The 15,301-nt window shown below is 40.6% G+C and overlaps 1 protein-coding gene across 1 annotated transcript; it reads right to left on the reverse strand.

Annotated features, from left to right (window-relative positions):
- Window positions 1-5,061: 5,061 nt before the first annotated feature.
- On the reverse strand, window positions 5,062-13,796 carry LOC130040432 (E3 ubiquitin-protein ligase TRIM38-like). The gene is made up of 5 exons (XM_056132510.1): window positions 13,673-13,796; window positions 11,983-12,412; window positions 11,406-11,501; window positions 9,178-9,408; window positions 5,062-5,847 (listed from the first exon to the last, which is right to left on the reverse strand). Exons 2-5 carry the CDS (start codon window positions 12,199-12,201, stop codon window positions 5,839-5,841), a joined length of 555 nt encoding a protein of 184 aa, XP_055988485.1. The 5' UTR covers window positions 12,202-12,412; window positions 13,673-13,796; the 3' UTR covers window positions 5,062-5,838.
- Window positions 13,797-15,301: the final 1,505 nt, after the last annotated feature.

Raw genomic sequence — 15,301 nt, forward strand, 5'->3', positions numbered from 1 at the left:
CCTTGCTATGCCAACAGAGCGATTCTAAGTTTCACTTTTATCATTATCCTTAAATCTCATAAGAAAATCAAGTCTAAGGTGCTATGGTGAGGCAGTGAAGCTATTTTCCACATAAAGAGACATTAAATAAATTACTCATACTTAATCACCCAGAACTAAGATTCTAATCTAAGTAGTCTGACTGCTGAGGCTATAGTTCTTATCTGGTTTCCTTTTCTCACTCTCTGGTCAGGTGTGGAACCTTTAGTGTCTGAGTTGCTGCCTCTGAAATCAGAGCATATAGGGGCCAAAGTTATAGGACAGCAAGCAGGGTGCTTGACTTGCACGTGGCAGACCCAAATTCAATCCCCAGCACCCAGTATGGTTGCTGAGCATCACTAGAAATGATCTCTCAGTACAGCACCAGAAATAAGCATGAGCACTTACATGTGAGTCCAATAACAAGAACAACAATAATAATAATAGCAAAATAGGAGCAAAATCCTGAATCTACCCAACAAAGTCAGCATTTAATGGCAAAACTCAGACATCCTCACAAGCAAAGATTTCACATCAGTGACCTCTGATGTAACAGTACACAGTTCATACTTGCACAACAAATTCATCCAAATGTCCAATGATGCAGCGAGGGAGGCAGGGGAACAGGATTGCATTCTGAGCACTGTCTGGGCACTGCCTGCCGCTAGCTACTAATCTAAAAAGAGGGTGAGGGGCTGTCCAGAACACTGAGACACAGGAGGATCTGTGGGTGCAGCCCAGCCCAGTTCTGCTGGGCCAGCAGGTCAGGTTAGAGGCAAAATTGAAAATCAGTCTCCTCTGCTCCCACCCCAGGGAGCAGTCTCCCTAGCTCTGTATGCACTGGTTGCTCGCAGATACTCTGTCATTGTACCTCCAGTGGCCATCATGCCCTGGCATGTACTGGCATGTCTCTCCTAAGCAAGATTTCCTCTGACCCTTCTATAGATGCATCCCTCCAAAACCCACACAGTCCAAGATGCTTTATTTCACTTCCATGGTGCTTATCCCTCAGTATTTTATTTATCTTGCTTATTTTGGGTCTCCTTTATAATGGAATATGAAACCCAAAGGAGTAGGGATACGCAGAGGAGGTATTGAAGAAAGGGAACAACAAATGCTTGAAAACCTAATGGCTGGATTTATAGTGAAATTTGGTGAAAATGTTATAATGTCTAATCCATAAATCTCAATGAACTCATTTGATGTTTGCCACATGGTGATTTCCCTTGACTCTTTCAGGTTTCCTGGTGACCCTTCATTTCTTAAAATCACAGTCTGCATGACTCAATCAAAGAATAACTATTAAAACCTAGGGGTTGTGTTTTCATGTTTTTAGGACATTATTGTTAGACAGTAATTCTGGTCTTCAAGACCAAAATGCCAGAAACAGATTTTCAAAAGCAGCCAATGTATCTGTCTAAATAATCTGAGGGGAGCAAGAGACAGACCCAAAAGATGGTCTCACCCTCACTGAGATCAATCTTATGCAAATGAGGTCTCTGGCCCATGAGTTCTGATTGGTAGAAGACTGTCATGAGGTGGTTTCTGGCCTGGATTCCCTGTTGCTTGCAGGTCCAGTTTCCATTTCTTCTGGCTGGTTCCTTTGGGTATGTCTAGATATGCAGGTACAACTGGACCTGCCTGGGACCCAACTATCAATATTCTCCAGAAAAAATCTGGCTTTTACCTAGAATTAGTATGGCTACATGTTTGTTGATATAATTTTTATATTCTTTATCAAAGTGTATACCAAGATTAGAATTTTTAAAATATTTTTAATTGAATTATCTTGAGCTACAGTTACAAAACTTTCATGTTTGAGTTTCAGTCATACAATGATTGAACACCCATCCCTCCACCAGTGTACATTTTCCAACACCAGAATTCCCAGGATGTCCCCAGAATGTCCCCAGAATTCCTTTCCCTTTCCCCTTCCCCAATCCTCCCCCAGCCTCCATGACGGAAAATTTTCTCTTATGCCCTCTCTCTACTTATGGGCATTTTGGTTTGTAATACAGATAATGAGCTATCTTGTCTGGTCCTTTATCTACTTTCAGGACACATTCCCCATCCCAAAGGATTCCTCCAACCATCACTGACTTAGTGATCCTTTCTCTATTCCAGTGCTTTCTCCCTCAACTCATAACACAGGCTTTCAACCATGGGGCAATCCTCCTGGCCCTTGTCGCTACTGTCTTTGGTTTTTAGTCTCATATTATGTTATTTTATATTCCACAAATGAGTGCAGTCATTCTATGTCTGTCCCTCTCTTTCTGACTCATTTCACTAAGCATGATATTCTCCATGTCCATTCATTTATAAGCAAATTTCATGACTTCATCAAGATAAGAGTTACATCCAGGGAAATGTATAACATCTTAAGATGTACCTAGGGGATGTGACTTTTTCACCACTTTAGAACAGCCTATTTCTCAGAATGGAAATGTAACTTACTGGTCTTAATATTATTTTATGAAAAATATCTTAAAATATATCAGTAGATGTCTATTTCTTTCTTTAACGAAGACATTGGCATAATTGGGATCACACCTTTTGAAGCTCAGGGGATTTGCAGGGCTTGGTGCTCCTGGGTCATGCCAGGCAGTGCTCTGGAGATCACAATGTGCTAGAAATTGAATCTTAACTTCAGCAAGCACAATTTGAATTCTGGCCCTTTGAACTACCTCCCTGTATATTTTCAATATATATATGTATATATATATATATATATATTTTTTAAAGAGACGATAATAAGGTAGGTGGCAGTGAGTCTGTCTTAAAAATTTAACCTCAGGTGGAAGTGGTTCCTAGGACATGAACACTGGAGGCAGGAGAGCTGGGACCGGGAAAGTGAGTCATGGAGGTTACTCCAGTGACGGCTATGTCTCTGACACACCCACCACTGTAACCATTAGTGTCCACCCCACTGAGTCCCTGTGTGTAAGGAGTCTCAGAAGAGTTCCTCTGAAGGTGGAGTGGTCATCCTCCACTCTCGCCACTCCTAGGTGGTTTCCCTCCTAATTGTTTATTCTTCCACATTTCCTGTCTACCCAGGTAGTGATCAGAGTGAAAACACACAGGCTCAAAGTACAAGGGCAAATATTGCCCTGCCCTAGAGCACAGCATGCGCAAAGGGCCACAGTGAGTTGGCATTGTCTATATTTGGGTCAAAGGGGTCACTATAGATGGAGAGTGAGGAGTATAATAAACAAATTTGATGTTTCTAGGGAATGTCTGTTTTTCCTCTTGGCCATGGTGAGAAATTTGGATTAAACCTGTGAACACACTTATTCTGTGTCAGAAAGTTTGATAATAATTTCACTGACTCACTTTCTTGACTCTCTATCATTCACACTGGATCTCTGGTGCTCTCTTAAAGCACACCTTACCCACTGAATGCCTGATCCTGACAGGAAAGGGCAGAGGGCATCTAACTGATCCGAGGAAGGGGGACACAGGAAGTCATTCAGACATGACTTTGTCATGAAAACCTTGTGTGACACCTTGTGTGACTTGTCCAGTATGTTCCTTCCAATCTATAGTTTGTCATTGTTGTAACTTGTTTTCATTTACCTTTGCTTGAAGGAACTAAAGTCATTATCTATGCGTAAGATCCTGTATTATTAGAAACTCAGCTTTTAGAGATGTAGATTCCAACAGATAAAAATAATACCCTTAAATATGCTTAAATATTGGGGCCTGGGAGTTGCCTCAAAGGGCTGCAGTTCATGATTTGCATGCAGGAAATCAAAGTTTGCTTTTTCATTTCTTGGTTCCCAGGAGTGAATCTCTCAGCAACACTTGGAGAAATGTCCTTGAGCACCGTGAGTTATTGCTAAAAAAAAAAAGACAGATCTAGAAAGATTGTTCAATGATTAAGACACTTGTCTTGCATGCCAGCAATACACTCTCAATCCCCATGTGAAGTCCCCCAAGCACCACCAGAAATAATCCCTGAGCAGAGAGCCACAAGAAAGCCCTGAGCACAGACAGGTGTGAACTAAAATCCAAAGAAAAGAAGACACAAATAAACAATAATGGCATGGTGACATGCCTGCTTAAGGCAGATGCCCTGAAAGACTCAGGGCTGCCACTTATGAAATATCTCATCATTGGTGACAAAATCTGGAGTATCCTGTGCTCCTCCTATGTACCTTAATGACTGAACACCTGAACTTAGTTGATTTACTCTTCTTCACATTCTGAGCTAGATCCATCTCACTAGAGTCTGTGGATGAAGATCCCCTGATACCTAACTGAAGGAGGTTTAGACTGCCATGTGGAACCCTCAAAAGACAAAGAATAAATAATAGATGAAATTAAGTTTATACAAATCCAGAGGTACTCCTATATCTCGCTATCTGGAGAAGTGAGTTACAGAGCACTGGGGAAAATATCTTGAAGGTTTTTTTTTCTTTCTGGGTCACACCCAGCGATGCACAGGGGCTACTCCTGGTTCATGCACTCAGGAATTACTCCTGGCCGTGCTCAGGGGACCATATGGGATGCTGGGAATTGAACCCAGGTCGGGCCGTATGCAAGGCAAACGCCCTACCCCCTGTGCTATCACCCCAGCCCCAAAATCTTGAAGTTTTTAATGTTTAAAGTTCTAGACTCATAGAAGCAGTTTACATAGGACAGCCATGTTCAATGTCTTATGTGGCTCTCTCTCAGCTCAGGCTTATTGGTGGCCACTATTTCAGCATCTTTGTATAAATTCATTTCATGCAGATTTATGAATTACCCCTCGGCTCATCATTATTCTCTTTGTATGTAGAAAAAGAAGTGACAGAAATAAACTAAATTGGGTCCTACAGTAGAGATAAGGGCCAAGAAGATCACTCCATGGTTTGGAAGCCGGGCCCATGTGCTGGGGGAGAAGGCAGCTAGGACCGAGAGGGGATGACTAAGTAAATGATGATTGGAGGGATCACCCAGGTTGGGAGATATGTGCTGAAAGTAGACCAAGGACCAAACACGATGATCTCTTAGTATCTGTATTGCAAGTCACAATGCCCAAAATTAGAGGGTAAGAAAAACTGTACCTGCTACAGAGGCAGGGTGTAAGGTGGGGCAGCAGAGGCAGGTGGAACACTGGGAACAATGGTGGTGGAAAATGTGCACTGGTGGAGAAATGGGTGCTTGAGCATTATTCGAATGAAATGCAATCATGCAAGTTTGTAAATGCATCTCATGGGGAGCCAATAAATTTTTTATTTAAAAAAATGGTTCCTAGGGATTTGCCTCACAAATCCTCTGTCCTGGAGAGTCTGTGGAGGACTTTGCTTCTTTCCCAACATATCTGGAGGAGACATGATCAGAGAAGATGATGGGAAGACCATGAAAAAGGGCAGGAGAATGTGAGAGAAGGAAGCTTTGGGGAAGGTGAAGATGTGGGAGCCAGTTTTCATGTTGTAAAAGGAGACAAGTCCAGCCTCATAGTTCACAAAAACCCCCACAATGGAAAGACGCTCCTGAAGGGGGGGGGGGGGGGAGGGGGAGGTCCTCGCCCGGTAAGAACTTGTAAGCCTTTGTCTTTATTCTGGCTGATGGCCCAGAATCCACACTCGGGCTTTAGCCTCACATTGATGTCTCTCTGCACATTGGCCAGACAAACTCCTAATGCACACAGTTGACTTTCTTCTCCGACACACACTTCAAAGAAATGTCTTCCTGAGGTGAAGCCTTCACAGCCCAGGACAGAGTGGTAGAAGGTAAATCTACTGGCAGAGAGTGGCTTCTCCTGGGGACAGCCACCAGTCACCTTTCTCCCGTCCTCAGACACAAATAGGTCATTATGAGTGGTATCTGGATCCAGAGTCACGCAGACTGCAAAACAAAGTCAACAAACAAATGAAAGGGCAAAAGGACATGGAATTTTCTGTACTGGAAGCAGTTTATTCTATATAAAACCAACCTGTGTTTATAGCACCCATCCCTGGTTACTTTACCTTCTGATCTTAGTTTTCTCACCTCTATGGTAAAAGTGATTCCTATGGGAAAACTGGCAGAAAACAGGCTAATACACGATTCCCTGCACATGGCATAGAGTACTGAGCACAGGCAAGTTGATTTTTTTCAATGCTGGTGGGAAGGATATTGCCATTTTAAAATCATTAGCCCAGCATTAGGCACTAAGACTAACACTAATGTTGACATTAGCTGTATGCCCTTCAGAAATGAGAGCTGAGTACAAGTGCTTTAGGACTAGAAAGTTCAGCAACATTGTTGTAGCAACGGAGAACCTGCTGTGACATCACAGGTCTAATCGTGATACTCCTATGGAAATATAAGATAATTGAAAGGCAATACTGCTACAGAAGGACTCTATAATTCTTCTATATTCTCTAGAATAATTCTATATATAGCCGTGCGACATCTTATTATCTAGTTCTTACTCTGGAGAACCTGGCAGGCTACCAAAAGAATCCTGCCCACAAGGCAGAGTCTGGCAAACTCCCCGTGGTGTATTCAATATGCCAAAAACCAGTAACAATGATGGGTCTCATTCTCCTGACCCTGAAAGAGCCTCAAAAGTGTTACTTCTTAAAATCTCAGGGATAGGACGAAGGAGACATTACTGGGGCCTGCTCGAGGCAATCGATGAACAACAAGATGACAGTGACACAGTGACAGTGATAGTCTATTTATTCTTCTAATTCTTCTAGAATGCTGTAATTCTACATGTGACATTTTGTACAAGGACCAGAGAGGTGGTACAGCAGGCCTGGCATGCAACCTACTCCAGTTAATTTCTGACATCATGCTGCACCACCAGGGTACGCTGCTTTGCACTGGGCTAGATTATTGATTACTACTTTGCACAGGTCTGATTAGTACCATGTGGGACCCTCCAAACCCAAAGAATAAGTAATAAATGGAATTGAATTTATATAAATCCAGAGGTACACCTGTATCTCACTATTTGGAGAAGTAGTTCACAGAGCGCTAAAAAAACTTGAAGTTCTTTCATGTCTTCCTGTTTGTATTCTTTCAGCTTATTCAATTTGTTTTAATCGTATTATTCAGAAAATGTCAAGTGAAAAGAAGTCAAAAGAAGATGTTACACCTCATTAAAAGAGGAGCTAAAAAAAGAAACATACAGGCTTGTTGGGATACATGTTAAATTGGTAAAAATAGGTAAATCATCTCATTATCATGTGGAAATGGCTTAGATAAATCCTGTTTCTCCTTCCATCCAACAAATACAGAGATGCTTGTATGAATATTTGCTATTGTTAATAATATGCAGGGAAACTGGATACAGCTCTATAACTCTCTTAAATCCTGATACCAGAAGAGTTTTAGAAATAAGAATATTTTTCTAGTTCTAAAGATAAGTTAATACATGTGTTCTGAGTCAGTCATTTTTAATAATCAGTTCTGGAGCCTAATGGTTTACAGGAATTAAATGAGATGAAAACTATTGCACCAAATCAAATGTTCTCATCAAGAACAGTAAAAGGCAGTAATTGGAATCAAATTCACTGATGTTTTTGTAGACAACTATAGAGTCAAACTACATTCAATTACATTATAAGTATTCTCATATCACTGCAGTTTGGGCCAGGTGACAAACCAGACCGAAGATTGCCTCTGTGATCACGCCTTCCTGGCATTTGTGAAGAAAGATCTGAGAATGCCTATGGCAGAGTGAATGGGATGGAATGCCTCTGTTTCACTATGAAGACCACATCTTACTATCTCAATTGCTCTAAAGACTGTTTCTTTCTAAGAGTAACTTCTAGACAGCTTCTAGATACAATAAAATAATAATTATTCCTTCTACCATCTTGGAGTCTGGGGGTGAGGTGGAGGTGTCGATAAAGCATTTTTGCTGAATGATGGGAGCAAAAATAACTCAGGCTAGAAATTCTAAGTGTCAGAAATGCCTAAAGAAATGCTGGGGTTCATTTATGCTGACTATGAGCAGGATCACCAGAATAGACACAGCTCTTTTAAAAATTGCAGGTATTTTTGTCAGAATGAAACCAAATTCTATCTGGAAAAGAGAGGTTCTTACCCTCACAAAGCAAAATAGAGCACAGTAACTCCAAGAAGCAACCCTCTCAACCAGAGTGATCAAGGGAATGGTTACTCACATCCATAAAAATAGTGATGGCTCCAGCCAATTTCCAAAGCAGCCTAACTGCTAAGGAATTTGGATACAGATGCTAAGTAATGCTATTTTCATTAGGACTTAAACAAATTGAAAAATAAATTGTAAATATTTTTAAAAGAATAATAATGACCAATATTGCAAGGTCTCAGGATAATAATATAATGCCTGGGTGGCTTCTGAGAGCAGCCTAGAGAAATAAATGCCAACACCAACTGAATTAGCTCGAAAGATCCTTTTCCAGTCTAACTTCCAGATGAGACTATAGCCCAGTTAACTCCTGTACTGCAGTTTGGATGAAACCCAGTATGAAAGACTGGCTTGACTACGTTTGTCTAGGTTTCTGCTACATAAAGTTATAGTTGTGCACTGTTTCTAAGTCACTAAAAATTTTTTTTTGTAGAAAGGATAGATAACATAGCTAACAAATTCTCTTGAATTAAGTCTGATTTCACTGTCAAATGAGATATGAAGAAACAGTCACAATTCAGAAGGTTCTGAATTTTGCAATAATGGAAAAGAGATTTTTTAAATACATAGGGAAAACTAGATACAGTAAGCATGATCCCTGGGTTCGGTAAAACTTGTATTTCATTACTGCTCTAGCATTTACAGGGGATGGTACTAAAGCTATTCTTAGGGTAATGGATAATCCTCACCTGCCATTTTTGTATTTCTAAGTTCTACATATACAAAATAAACATCACCCCAGACTATGTTTAAACACATCATACAGCTTCACTCTTTTAACTTTTATGACAATCTACTCAACGGTTAATTGCTAATTATTTTTTTCCCTCGACGGATAAATGGAAGAGATGATTGTTCTGGACTGACACAGTAAAATGTGGGAGATCAGAAACATGAAGGGTCTTCACAGATGAACAGAATGCTAAGGTCCTGCTTAGTACTGGGTCATACAAGGAAGAGTGTGACAGAGAAGTGAACAATGATGGTGGGATTGGTGGTGGAATATTGTATTCCTGAAACTCTATTATGAACAACATTGTGAATCATGGTACCTTATTAATATATGTTACCTTCATCAAATTCTGGATTGAGTCCTGACATTTCCTCTCAAGTTCCAGGACGTGGTTTTGCAGTTCCTGGTTTTGTTTTTCCAGCTTGTCTTCACCTTCCTGCAGTTGACACAGAATTTGCTCCTCTTCTTCCCCCAGCCTCCTTAGAAAATGCTTCTCCTCCTTGTGCAGAAAACTACGAAGATTCTGAAATTCAGACTGGATTTTTTGTCTCTGAAGCTTGATCTTCTCCTAAACGCAAGACGTTTCAAAATACAAATACAAACCAAGTGTTGATTCTTAAGTGAATAAATGAGCAAAATAAGATGTATAACCTCAATTGAATATTATTTGGACTAATGAGAAAGGAAATACTGACAGCATGGACGAAAGGAAGATCATTAAGTGCACTGAAGCAAATAGACAGAAAATAATAATAGTATCTGGGCAGGAGGGATAGTACAGCAAGCAGGGTGTTTGTCTTTCATGCAGCCGACCTGGATTCAATCCCTAGTACCCCAATCCCTACAGCTCCCCCCAACATGAGTCATCTCTAAGCACAGAGTCAGGAACATGACCTGAGCACTTTCAGGTGTGGCCCCAAAACAAAACCAGAAACAATTAGGAGGTCCAAGGAATTCACAGAGACAGCATGTATAGTATTGTTGTCAAGAATTAGGAGAAAGGATCAGTGAGGCATTAGTGCATGCTTACAGAGTTCCGTTTTGAAATACTGAAGAATTTCTGTGCAGGATAGTAGGAAAGGTTTTTGAACCATAGAAATACTAAATGCCAAAAAAAAATAATAATGCCAATGAACTGTACATCCAAAATGGAAACTTTTACTATATGCTTATTGGAACCAACACTCAACCAAAGGAAGCTTTCTGGGCTATTGTGACATGATATCACCATAAATCATTCAAAATGAAAGAATGTCCCATATTCCCTTATGCTGAATCACAACAAGAAGGCAGACACTCAACTGTGGGAGAGGTTGCCACAATTCTCTAGGGAATATAATTAAATCCCTTTTTCTCAACCAAGGTGCAGGAAAAAGGAGTGTCAGGAGAGGTAAATGATTTGATCATGGTACACGTGATCATGATCATGTGTTTGTGAAGGAACTGGTTAGGATCCAGGGGTCAATACTTAATCTGTAACTCAGGTTCAGAGAGAATTTCTGATGATAATAGCTTCTAATGATAATAACCAAAGTAGAAGTTTAAGACAATCAGGCAAATAGGTGAGACTCTCACTTAAAGGGCGAGTACAAAATTTTGATCATAGTTAATAGAAACACTCATTTTCTCCTCCCATCTTTCTTAGATATAAGACTGAGAGAAATCTAATAATCTATCTAGTAGGACTTGGTGTTCCTTTAGGGAGTACAGACCTGACACATTCATTCCCATTTTCTGAAAACATTCAGTGTTTCAATGACCCTGGTGTGTCATAACAGTGTGAGTAAATTAGTGTGAAATAGAATTTGTACAAGAAGAAGCGGAAGCTTTAATTCACAAATTCAAGGGGTGTCAGGACATGTCAGTAATAACTGAAGTTCTCCCAAGAACTACACAGTCCTCAACAGTGTGAAGAGAGTTTATCCTATGGACACAAAGGATCAGGAGAGATGCTAAAATGGGTTCTTGAAAGAACAAAGGCCTCACTGGACAATGGGTTTTCAATGCAAATTTGAGAATCCATCTTCATTTCAATAAAGGTGATGATTGAGATTGTCTGATCAGTCTAGTAAATGCTGAGCAAGGCCTAGAGTCCACATGGTCTTGCAGCTTCAGGAGCCTGAATGACCAGCATTGCACCCACAGTGATCCTTTAATAGTGTCTCACCATGGCAACTTTCTGAACTGGAAGACGAATGTCCAGCCTGTATTGTGTTAAATGTGTCTGGATGATAAAGTTAAGACCATCAAAAGAGTAAAGTACCTTTCACTATTTTCATTTGAATACAATCAAGTATGATTCTACATAATGAGATAACATTATTCTGCTTTCCTTGACTAAGATATCAGGGATTCTTGTCAATTACTGATAAGAGCTGAAAGGACTGGAAAAAAGTTCCTAGAAATGGAAGCACAAGTGATGTAAGAAACAGATTCTAGTCTCTCTCTAGGTGTCATCAATTTGGTGTGGCTGAGTGACGATAATCAACCCTACTGTATTTGCATCCTCATCCCCAAAACAGATTAGATGAAAAACCGGTTGATCAATAATTTTAGTTTTCTTACCTCCCATTCAGTTCTCTGTTTTTGTTGAAACAACTTTAGGTTGTTACATTGAGACTCATTTTCTCTCAATTTTGTCATTGCTTTCTGTAGCTTTTCCTGAAAAATTATCTTAATAAATTATATACATTTTACAACTTTTTATTAAGGGTCTAATGAGATTCTCAGTACAATAGGCCACTCGTTACAAGTTGCAGTAACATTGAATACTTTTGGAGTCTTCATACTTGTTGAGGAAGCAAGGTGGTCTGGGCAGTAAAACCTTTTTGATCCCCTTAAGAAAAATTGGTTGGGTATATAATGTCAGTTCCTGCTTTAGGAATCAAGGTTTAGGAAGGAATTAATAAAGTTATTATTCCAAAGACTATACAAAGGTATATGTCTGAGCTGTGATACCAAGAATTTCAACTGGCCCCAGGTACAATCTACAGGCTTAATGCCATTAGAAAGTATTCACTGCAGACTTTGCAGACAAACACTGCACACACAAATAGATCATGCACCTCAAACTAAGAATCTCAGTTCTCGGGGAGTCACACAAGAGCAGCTTGTTGAGAAACGCTCTGACACACATGATTACCTTGTAGTCTTGGCAGACGTCTTCAGCAAGAACCAAGACATGTCCTTTGTGCTGTGGTTTTTGTTCACAGCACAAGCAGATGAACTGGTCATCTTCACAGAAGTGAAGCGTCTCTCCATGTTCCTCACACAACTTTTTACAGTTCATGTTCTTGACAGTTTCAATGATGCTTTGCAGCTTCTTGTTGGGTCTGGGGCTCCCTATTTGAAATGTGTGCATACACTGAGCACAGACACATATCCCACCTGTTGGTTTCTCCCTTTACTGATTCTAAGTGATGTCCTTTATGCACACATAGCAGAAGCTATGCCCCTGGTCAATAACCACTGGATCAGTCATCAGCTGCAGGCAGCTGGAGCAGGTGGCTTCCTCCTTCAGTTTCTTGGTAATTGAATCCTTGGCTTCTCCTTCAAATGCTCCAGTATTGGATCTATAAGTAGAGATGAAAGACATAGAATTTTCTAGAGTGATGGCCTCCCCTGAACCTCTGTCCCTTTTCACACTGAGGTTCTCTCAAGAAAGAAAGAAAGAAAGAAAGAAAGAAAGAAAGAAAGAAAGAAAGAAAGTGTAACGGAGAAGACACATGTGTTTGTCTTGTGGCAAATGATATCCATCATCAAATGTGACATTTGAAAACAAAATTATTGAATATTAAATGAAATTGAAATTCAGTTGCTCAGGCCTATTAGTCAGATTTCAGTTGCTTAATGGCTGCATGTGGTTGTGTATATATTATAAATCAGATACAGAAAATTTCTGTGTTGAAGAAGTCTTATTTGTCAACTTAAGAGAAAGAAGGAAGCAACTCAGGCCACCTCACAAACTTGCAGCAAGAGAGAGAGGTCAGTGTGGAAATGTGCAACTGTTTACTCTATGAAAATCCAGAAATTACTTCATGTTAATATCTAGTAAAATTCAGGTACATGAGATGTTCTCCCAGAAGCTAAGGATGATTGACTCAGGGAGTTGGTAGAACCCAACTTGGGAGAAGAGGAGAAGCACATGGAGAGGCTATGTCTGCGGTTTCTGGGTGCTGGATAACCTAGTGTTCATCAGGCAGTGCACCAGAGATAGGGAAGAGAATCCAGGGTCACAGGAGTCTACCACCCCCCACAGGCAGCTGCTGAGGAAGCCTGTCCCTGCTCTTCAGCCCCATTCACAGAAATGTGGGGGGAGGGGTCATGGTTGGTGGAAATTTAGGGACTGACCTATCTTTTAGTATCTAGTATTAAAAACAAGAGAGTTCAATGGTTACTGGAAGGGTCTATCCCTCTCTTCTGAGGATGTGTCTCACTGACTTCCTAGAGAATTTAATCCTGAGGCTTCCTTACTAAATTATTTCCTAAAGGGAGATATTATGCCACTTCTACAAAGATTTTATGTTTCTAGGAAGGATCCTTCATCTTCTTTGTCCCCAGTGTGTTTGTCCTGGGCCTTCATGCACTTTACATCTTGGTCATCTCAGTTATGGCAAGGATGTGTGAAAAATAAAAAGAAATCAAACAAAAGAGAAAACAAGAAAGCAAAGTTCTAACCATGTTCATATTTGGGGGGTATTCCCCTCAGGAAAACCATGAGCACCCTCCCCCCACTTCCTTCAGTCTCTGATATATACACATCAGCATTCCTCCATGGAGTTAGCCTTGACGTGACTATTCCGAGAACTCCAGAGAACCCAGCTGATACTCACATGTTCACTGACAGTCTCTTCTGCTATCTCCACCTCATCAGACTCTCGCAGGATTCAACTCATAAATGAAACTGCCTTGGGGGTGGGGGCCAGAGTTGTACAGTTTCTTGTGTTTAAGCGCAGATTGTCAGAAATGAAAGTAATCTGACAGAACAAAAACCGCTTTCTATTATCTCAAAGTAGAGATGGCACAAGGGAAAGGGAAACAGAAACTTATTTTTTTTTGTTTTGTCCCCAAGTACAGAGTCTAAAGTCAAGAAGCCATCACTAGTTCGGTTCAGTCTCTGGCTTGAAATTTTCCCTATTTGTTGCCAAGCACCGTGGAAATCCATGAGACTTGGCAATCCTCCTTTGATTTGTCCATCTGAGTCCCGTAATGTTTTTAAAAGCATAGGAGGGATGGGGATATGTGCGTGTCCGTAGCAGGTTTTATGGGCATGAGAACAGGATCCACATCAGGCCTGTGTCTCTCTGCTGCTGTCTCCTTCCTCCTCACTGTTCCTCTATAAGACTCAGATATTTGGAACAGCAAGTCAGAACCATCAGGACAGCCTTGGAACTGTGAATGGCTCAGCAGGGAGTGTTGTCAACACTGTCTGAGCACTGCCTTCTGCAGGCTGAGAAGTTCTGGGCTGCTACTTAGGAAATGTCTCGTCATGGTGATAAAATGTTGAGAGCCCTGTACTCCTCTTATGCACCTTGATGACAGAACAATTCAAATTCTGAGCTAGTTCCATCTCACTAGAGTGTGTGGATGAGGATCTCCCCCTGCCACTCACGTGCCTCTCAAATTCAGTCTGGGAAGCGCCCACACCAGGGTGTAGACAGGAAGCAGCACCTAATGCATATTTAGCATAAAACAAGAAATCAAGGAGCTGGTTGATTTGGGGCATCTTTAATCAGGGTTTTCCAATGAATTTGTACTTAAGTTAGCTAATGATTCCACAAATTATGCTCAAAAGACGCACTTTCAAGTTTCAGAGTTTGTGTCTGTATATGATCTTATAAAACATCTTTATTAGAAGAGTTAATGGTTCATCTAGTACAATCGCATTTTCCACCTGAATTTCGGGTTTCTTTCTATGAATTGCCTATACCCAATCCATTTTAATTTCTTATTTTGCTGTGTTGCCCATTATTTCCAAAATTTGATTTTGTTCATTTTTAGTGGCATAGCTCTCTTTTCTTGATGATCACTTAATAATCCCTTTTTAGAATCTGATGTATTAATACTTCAATTATTTTCATTTTATTATAGCTTAGATAATTGGTTATAGCAATGTTTGTCTTATAATATTGTTGTACAAAGTTCCCAATACAAGCTGATGGTATGGAATAACCTCTGAGCAGGGTTATCTACACTGAGACCTGTAGGCCTCTGGACACACCGAGGTAAGACGGGACAGCAGGACACCTGGCGGGAAAGGTGAGATGAGGGAAATTCATTCTCCTCCCCAGCAGGAAGGTGACTCTCTCTGAGCCCAGAATCTGAAAGCCCAGAAGTTGACAATGTGCATGCACCGTGGGGACAGAGAATAAATGACTACAAAATGCCTTGTCACCCCAATCCTAAATTTTCTGACTAAGACGCTGCAAATCAAACTAACAAAATACATGTTAACACTGAAA

This window comes from Sorex fumeus, unplaced genomic scaffold (assembly GCF_029834395.1).
Source record: "Sorex fumeus unplaced genomic scaffold, SorFum_2.1 ptg000094l, whole genome shotgun sequence".
Lineage (NCBI taxonomy): Eukaryota > Metazoa > Chordata > Mammalia > Eulipotyphla > Soricidae > Sorex > Sorex fumeus.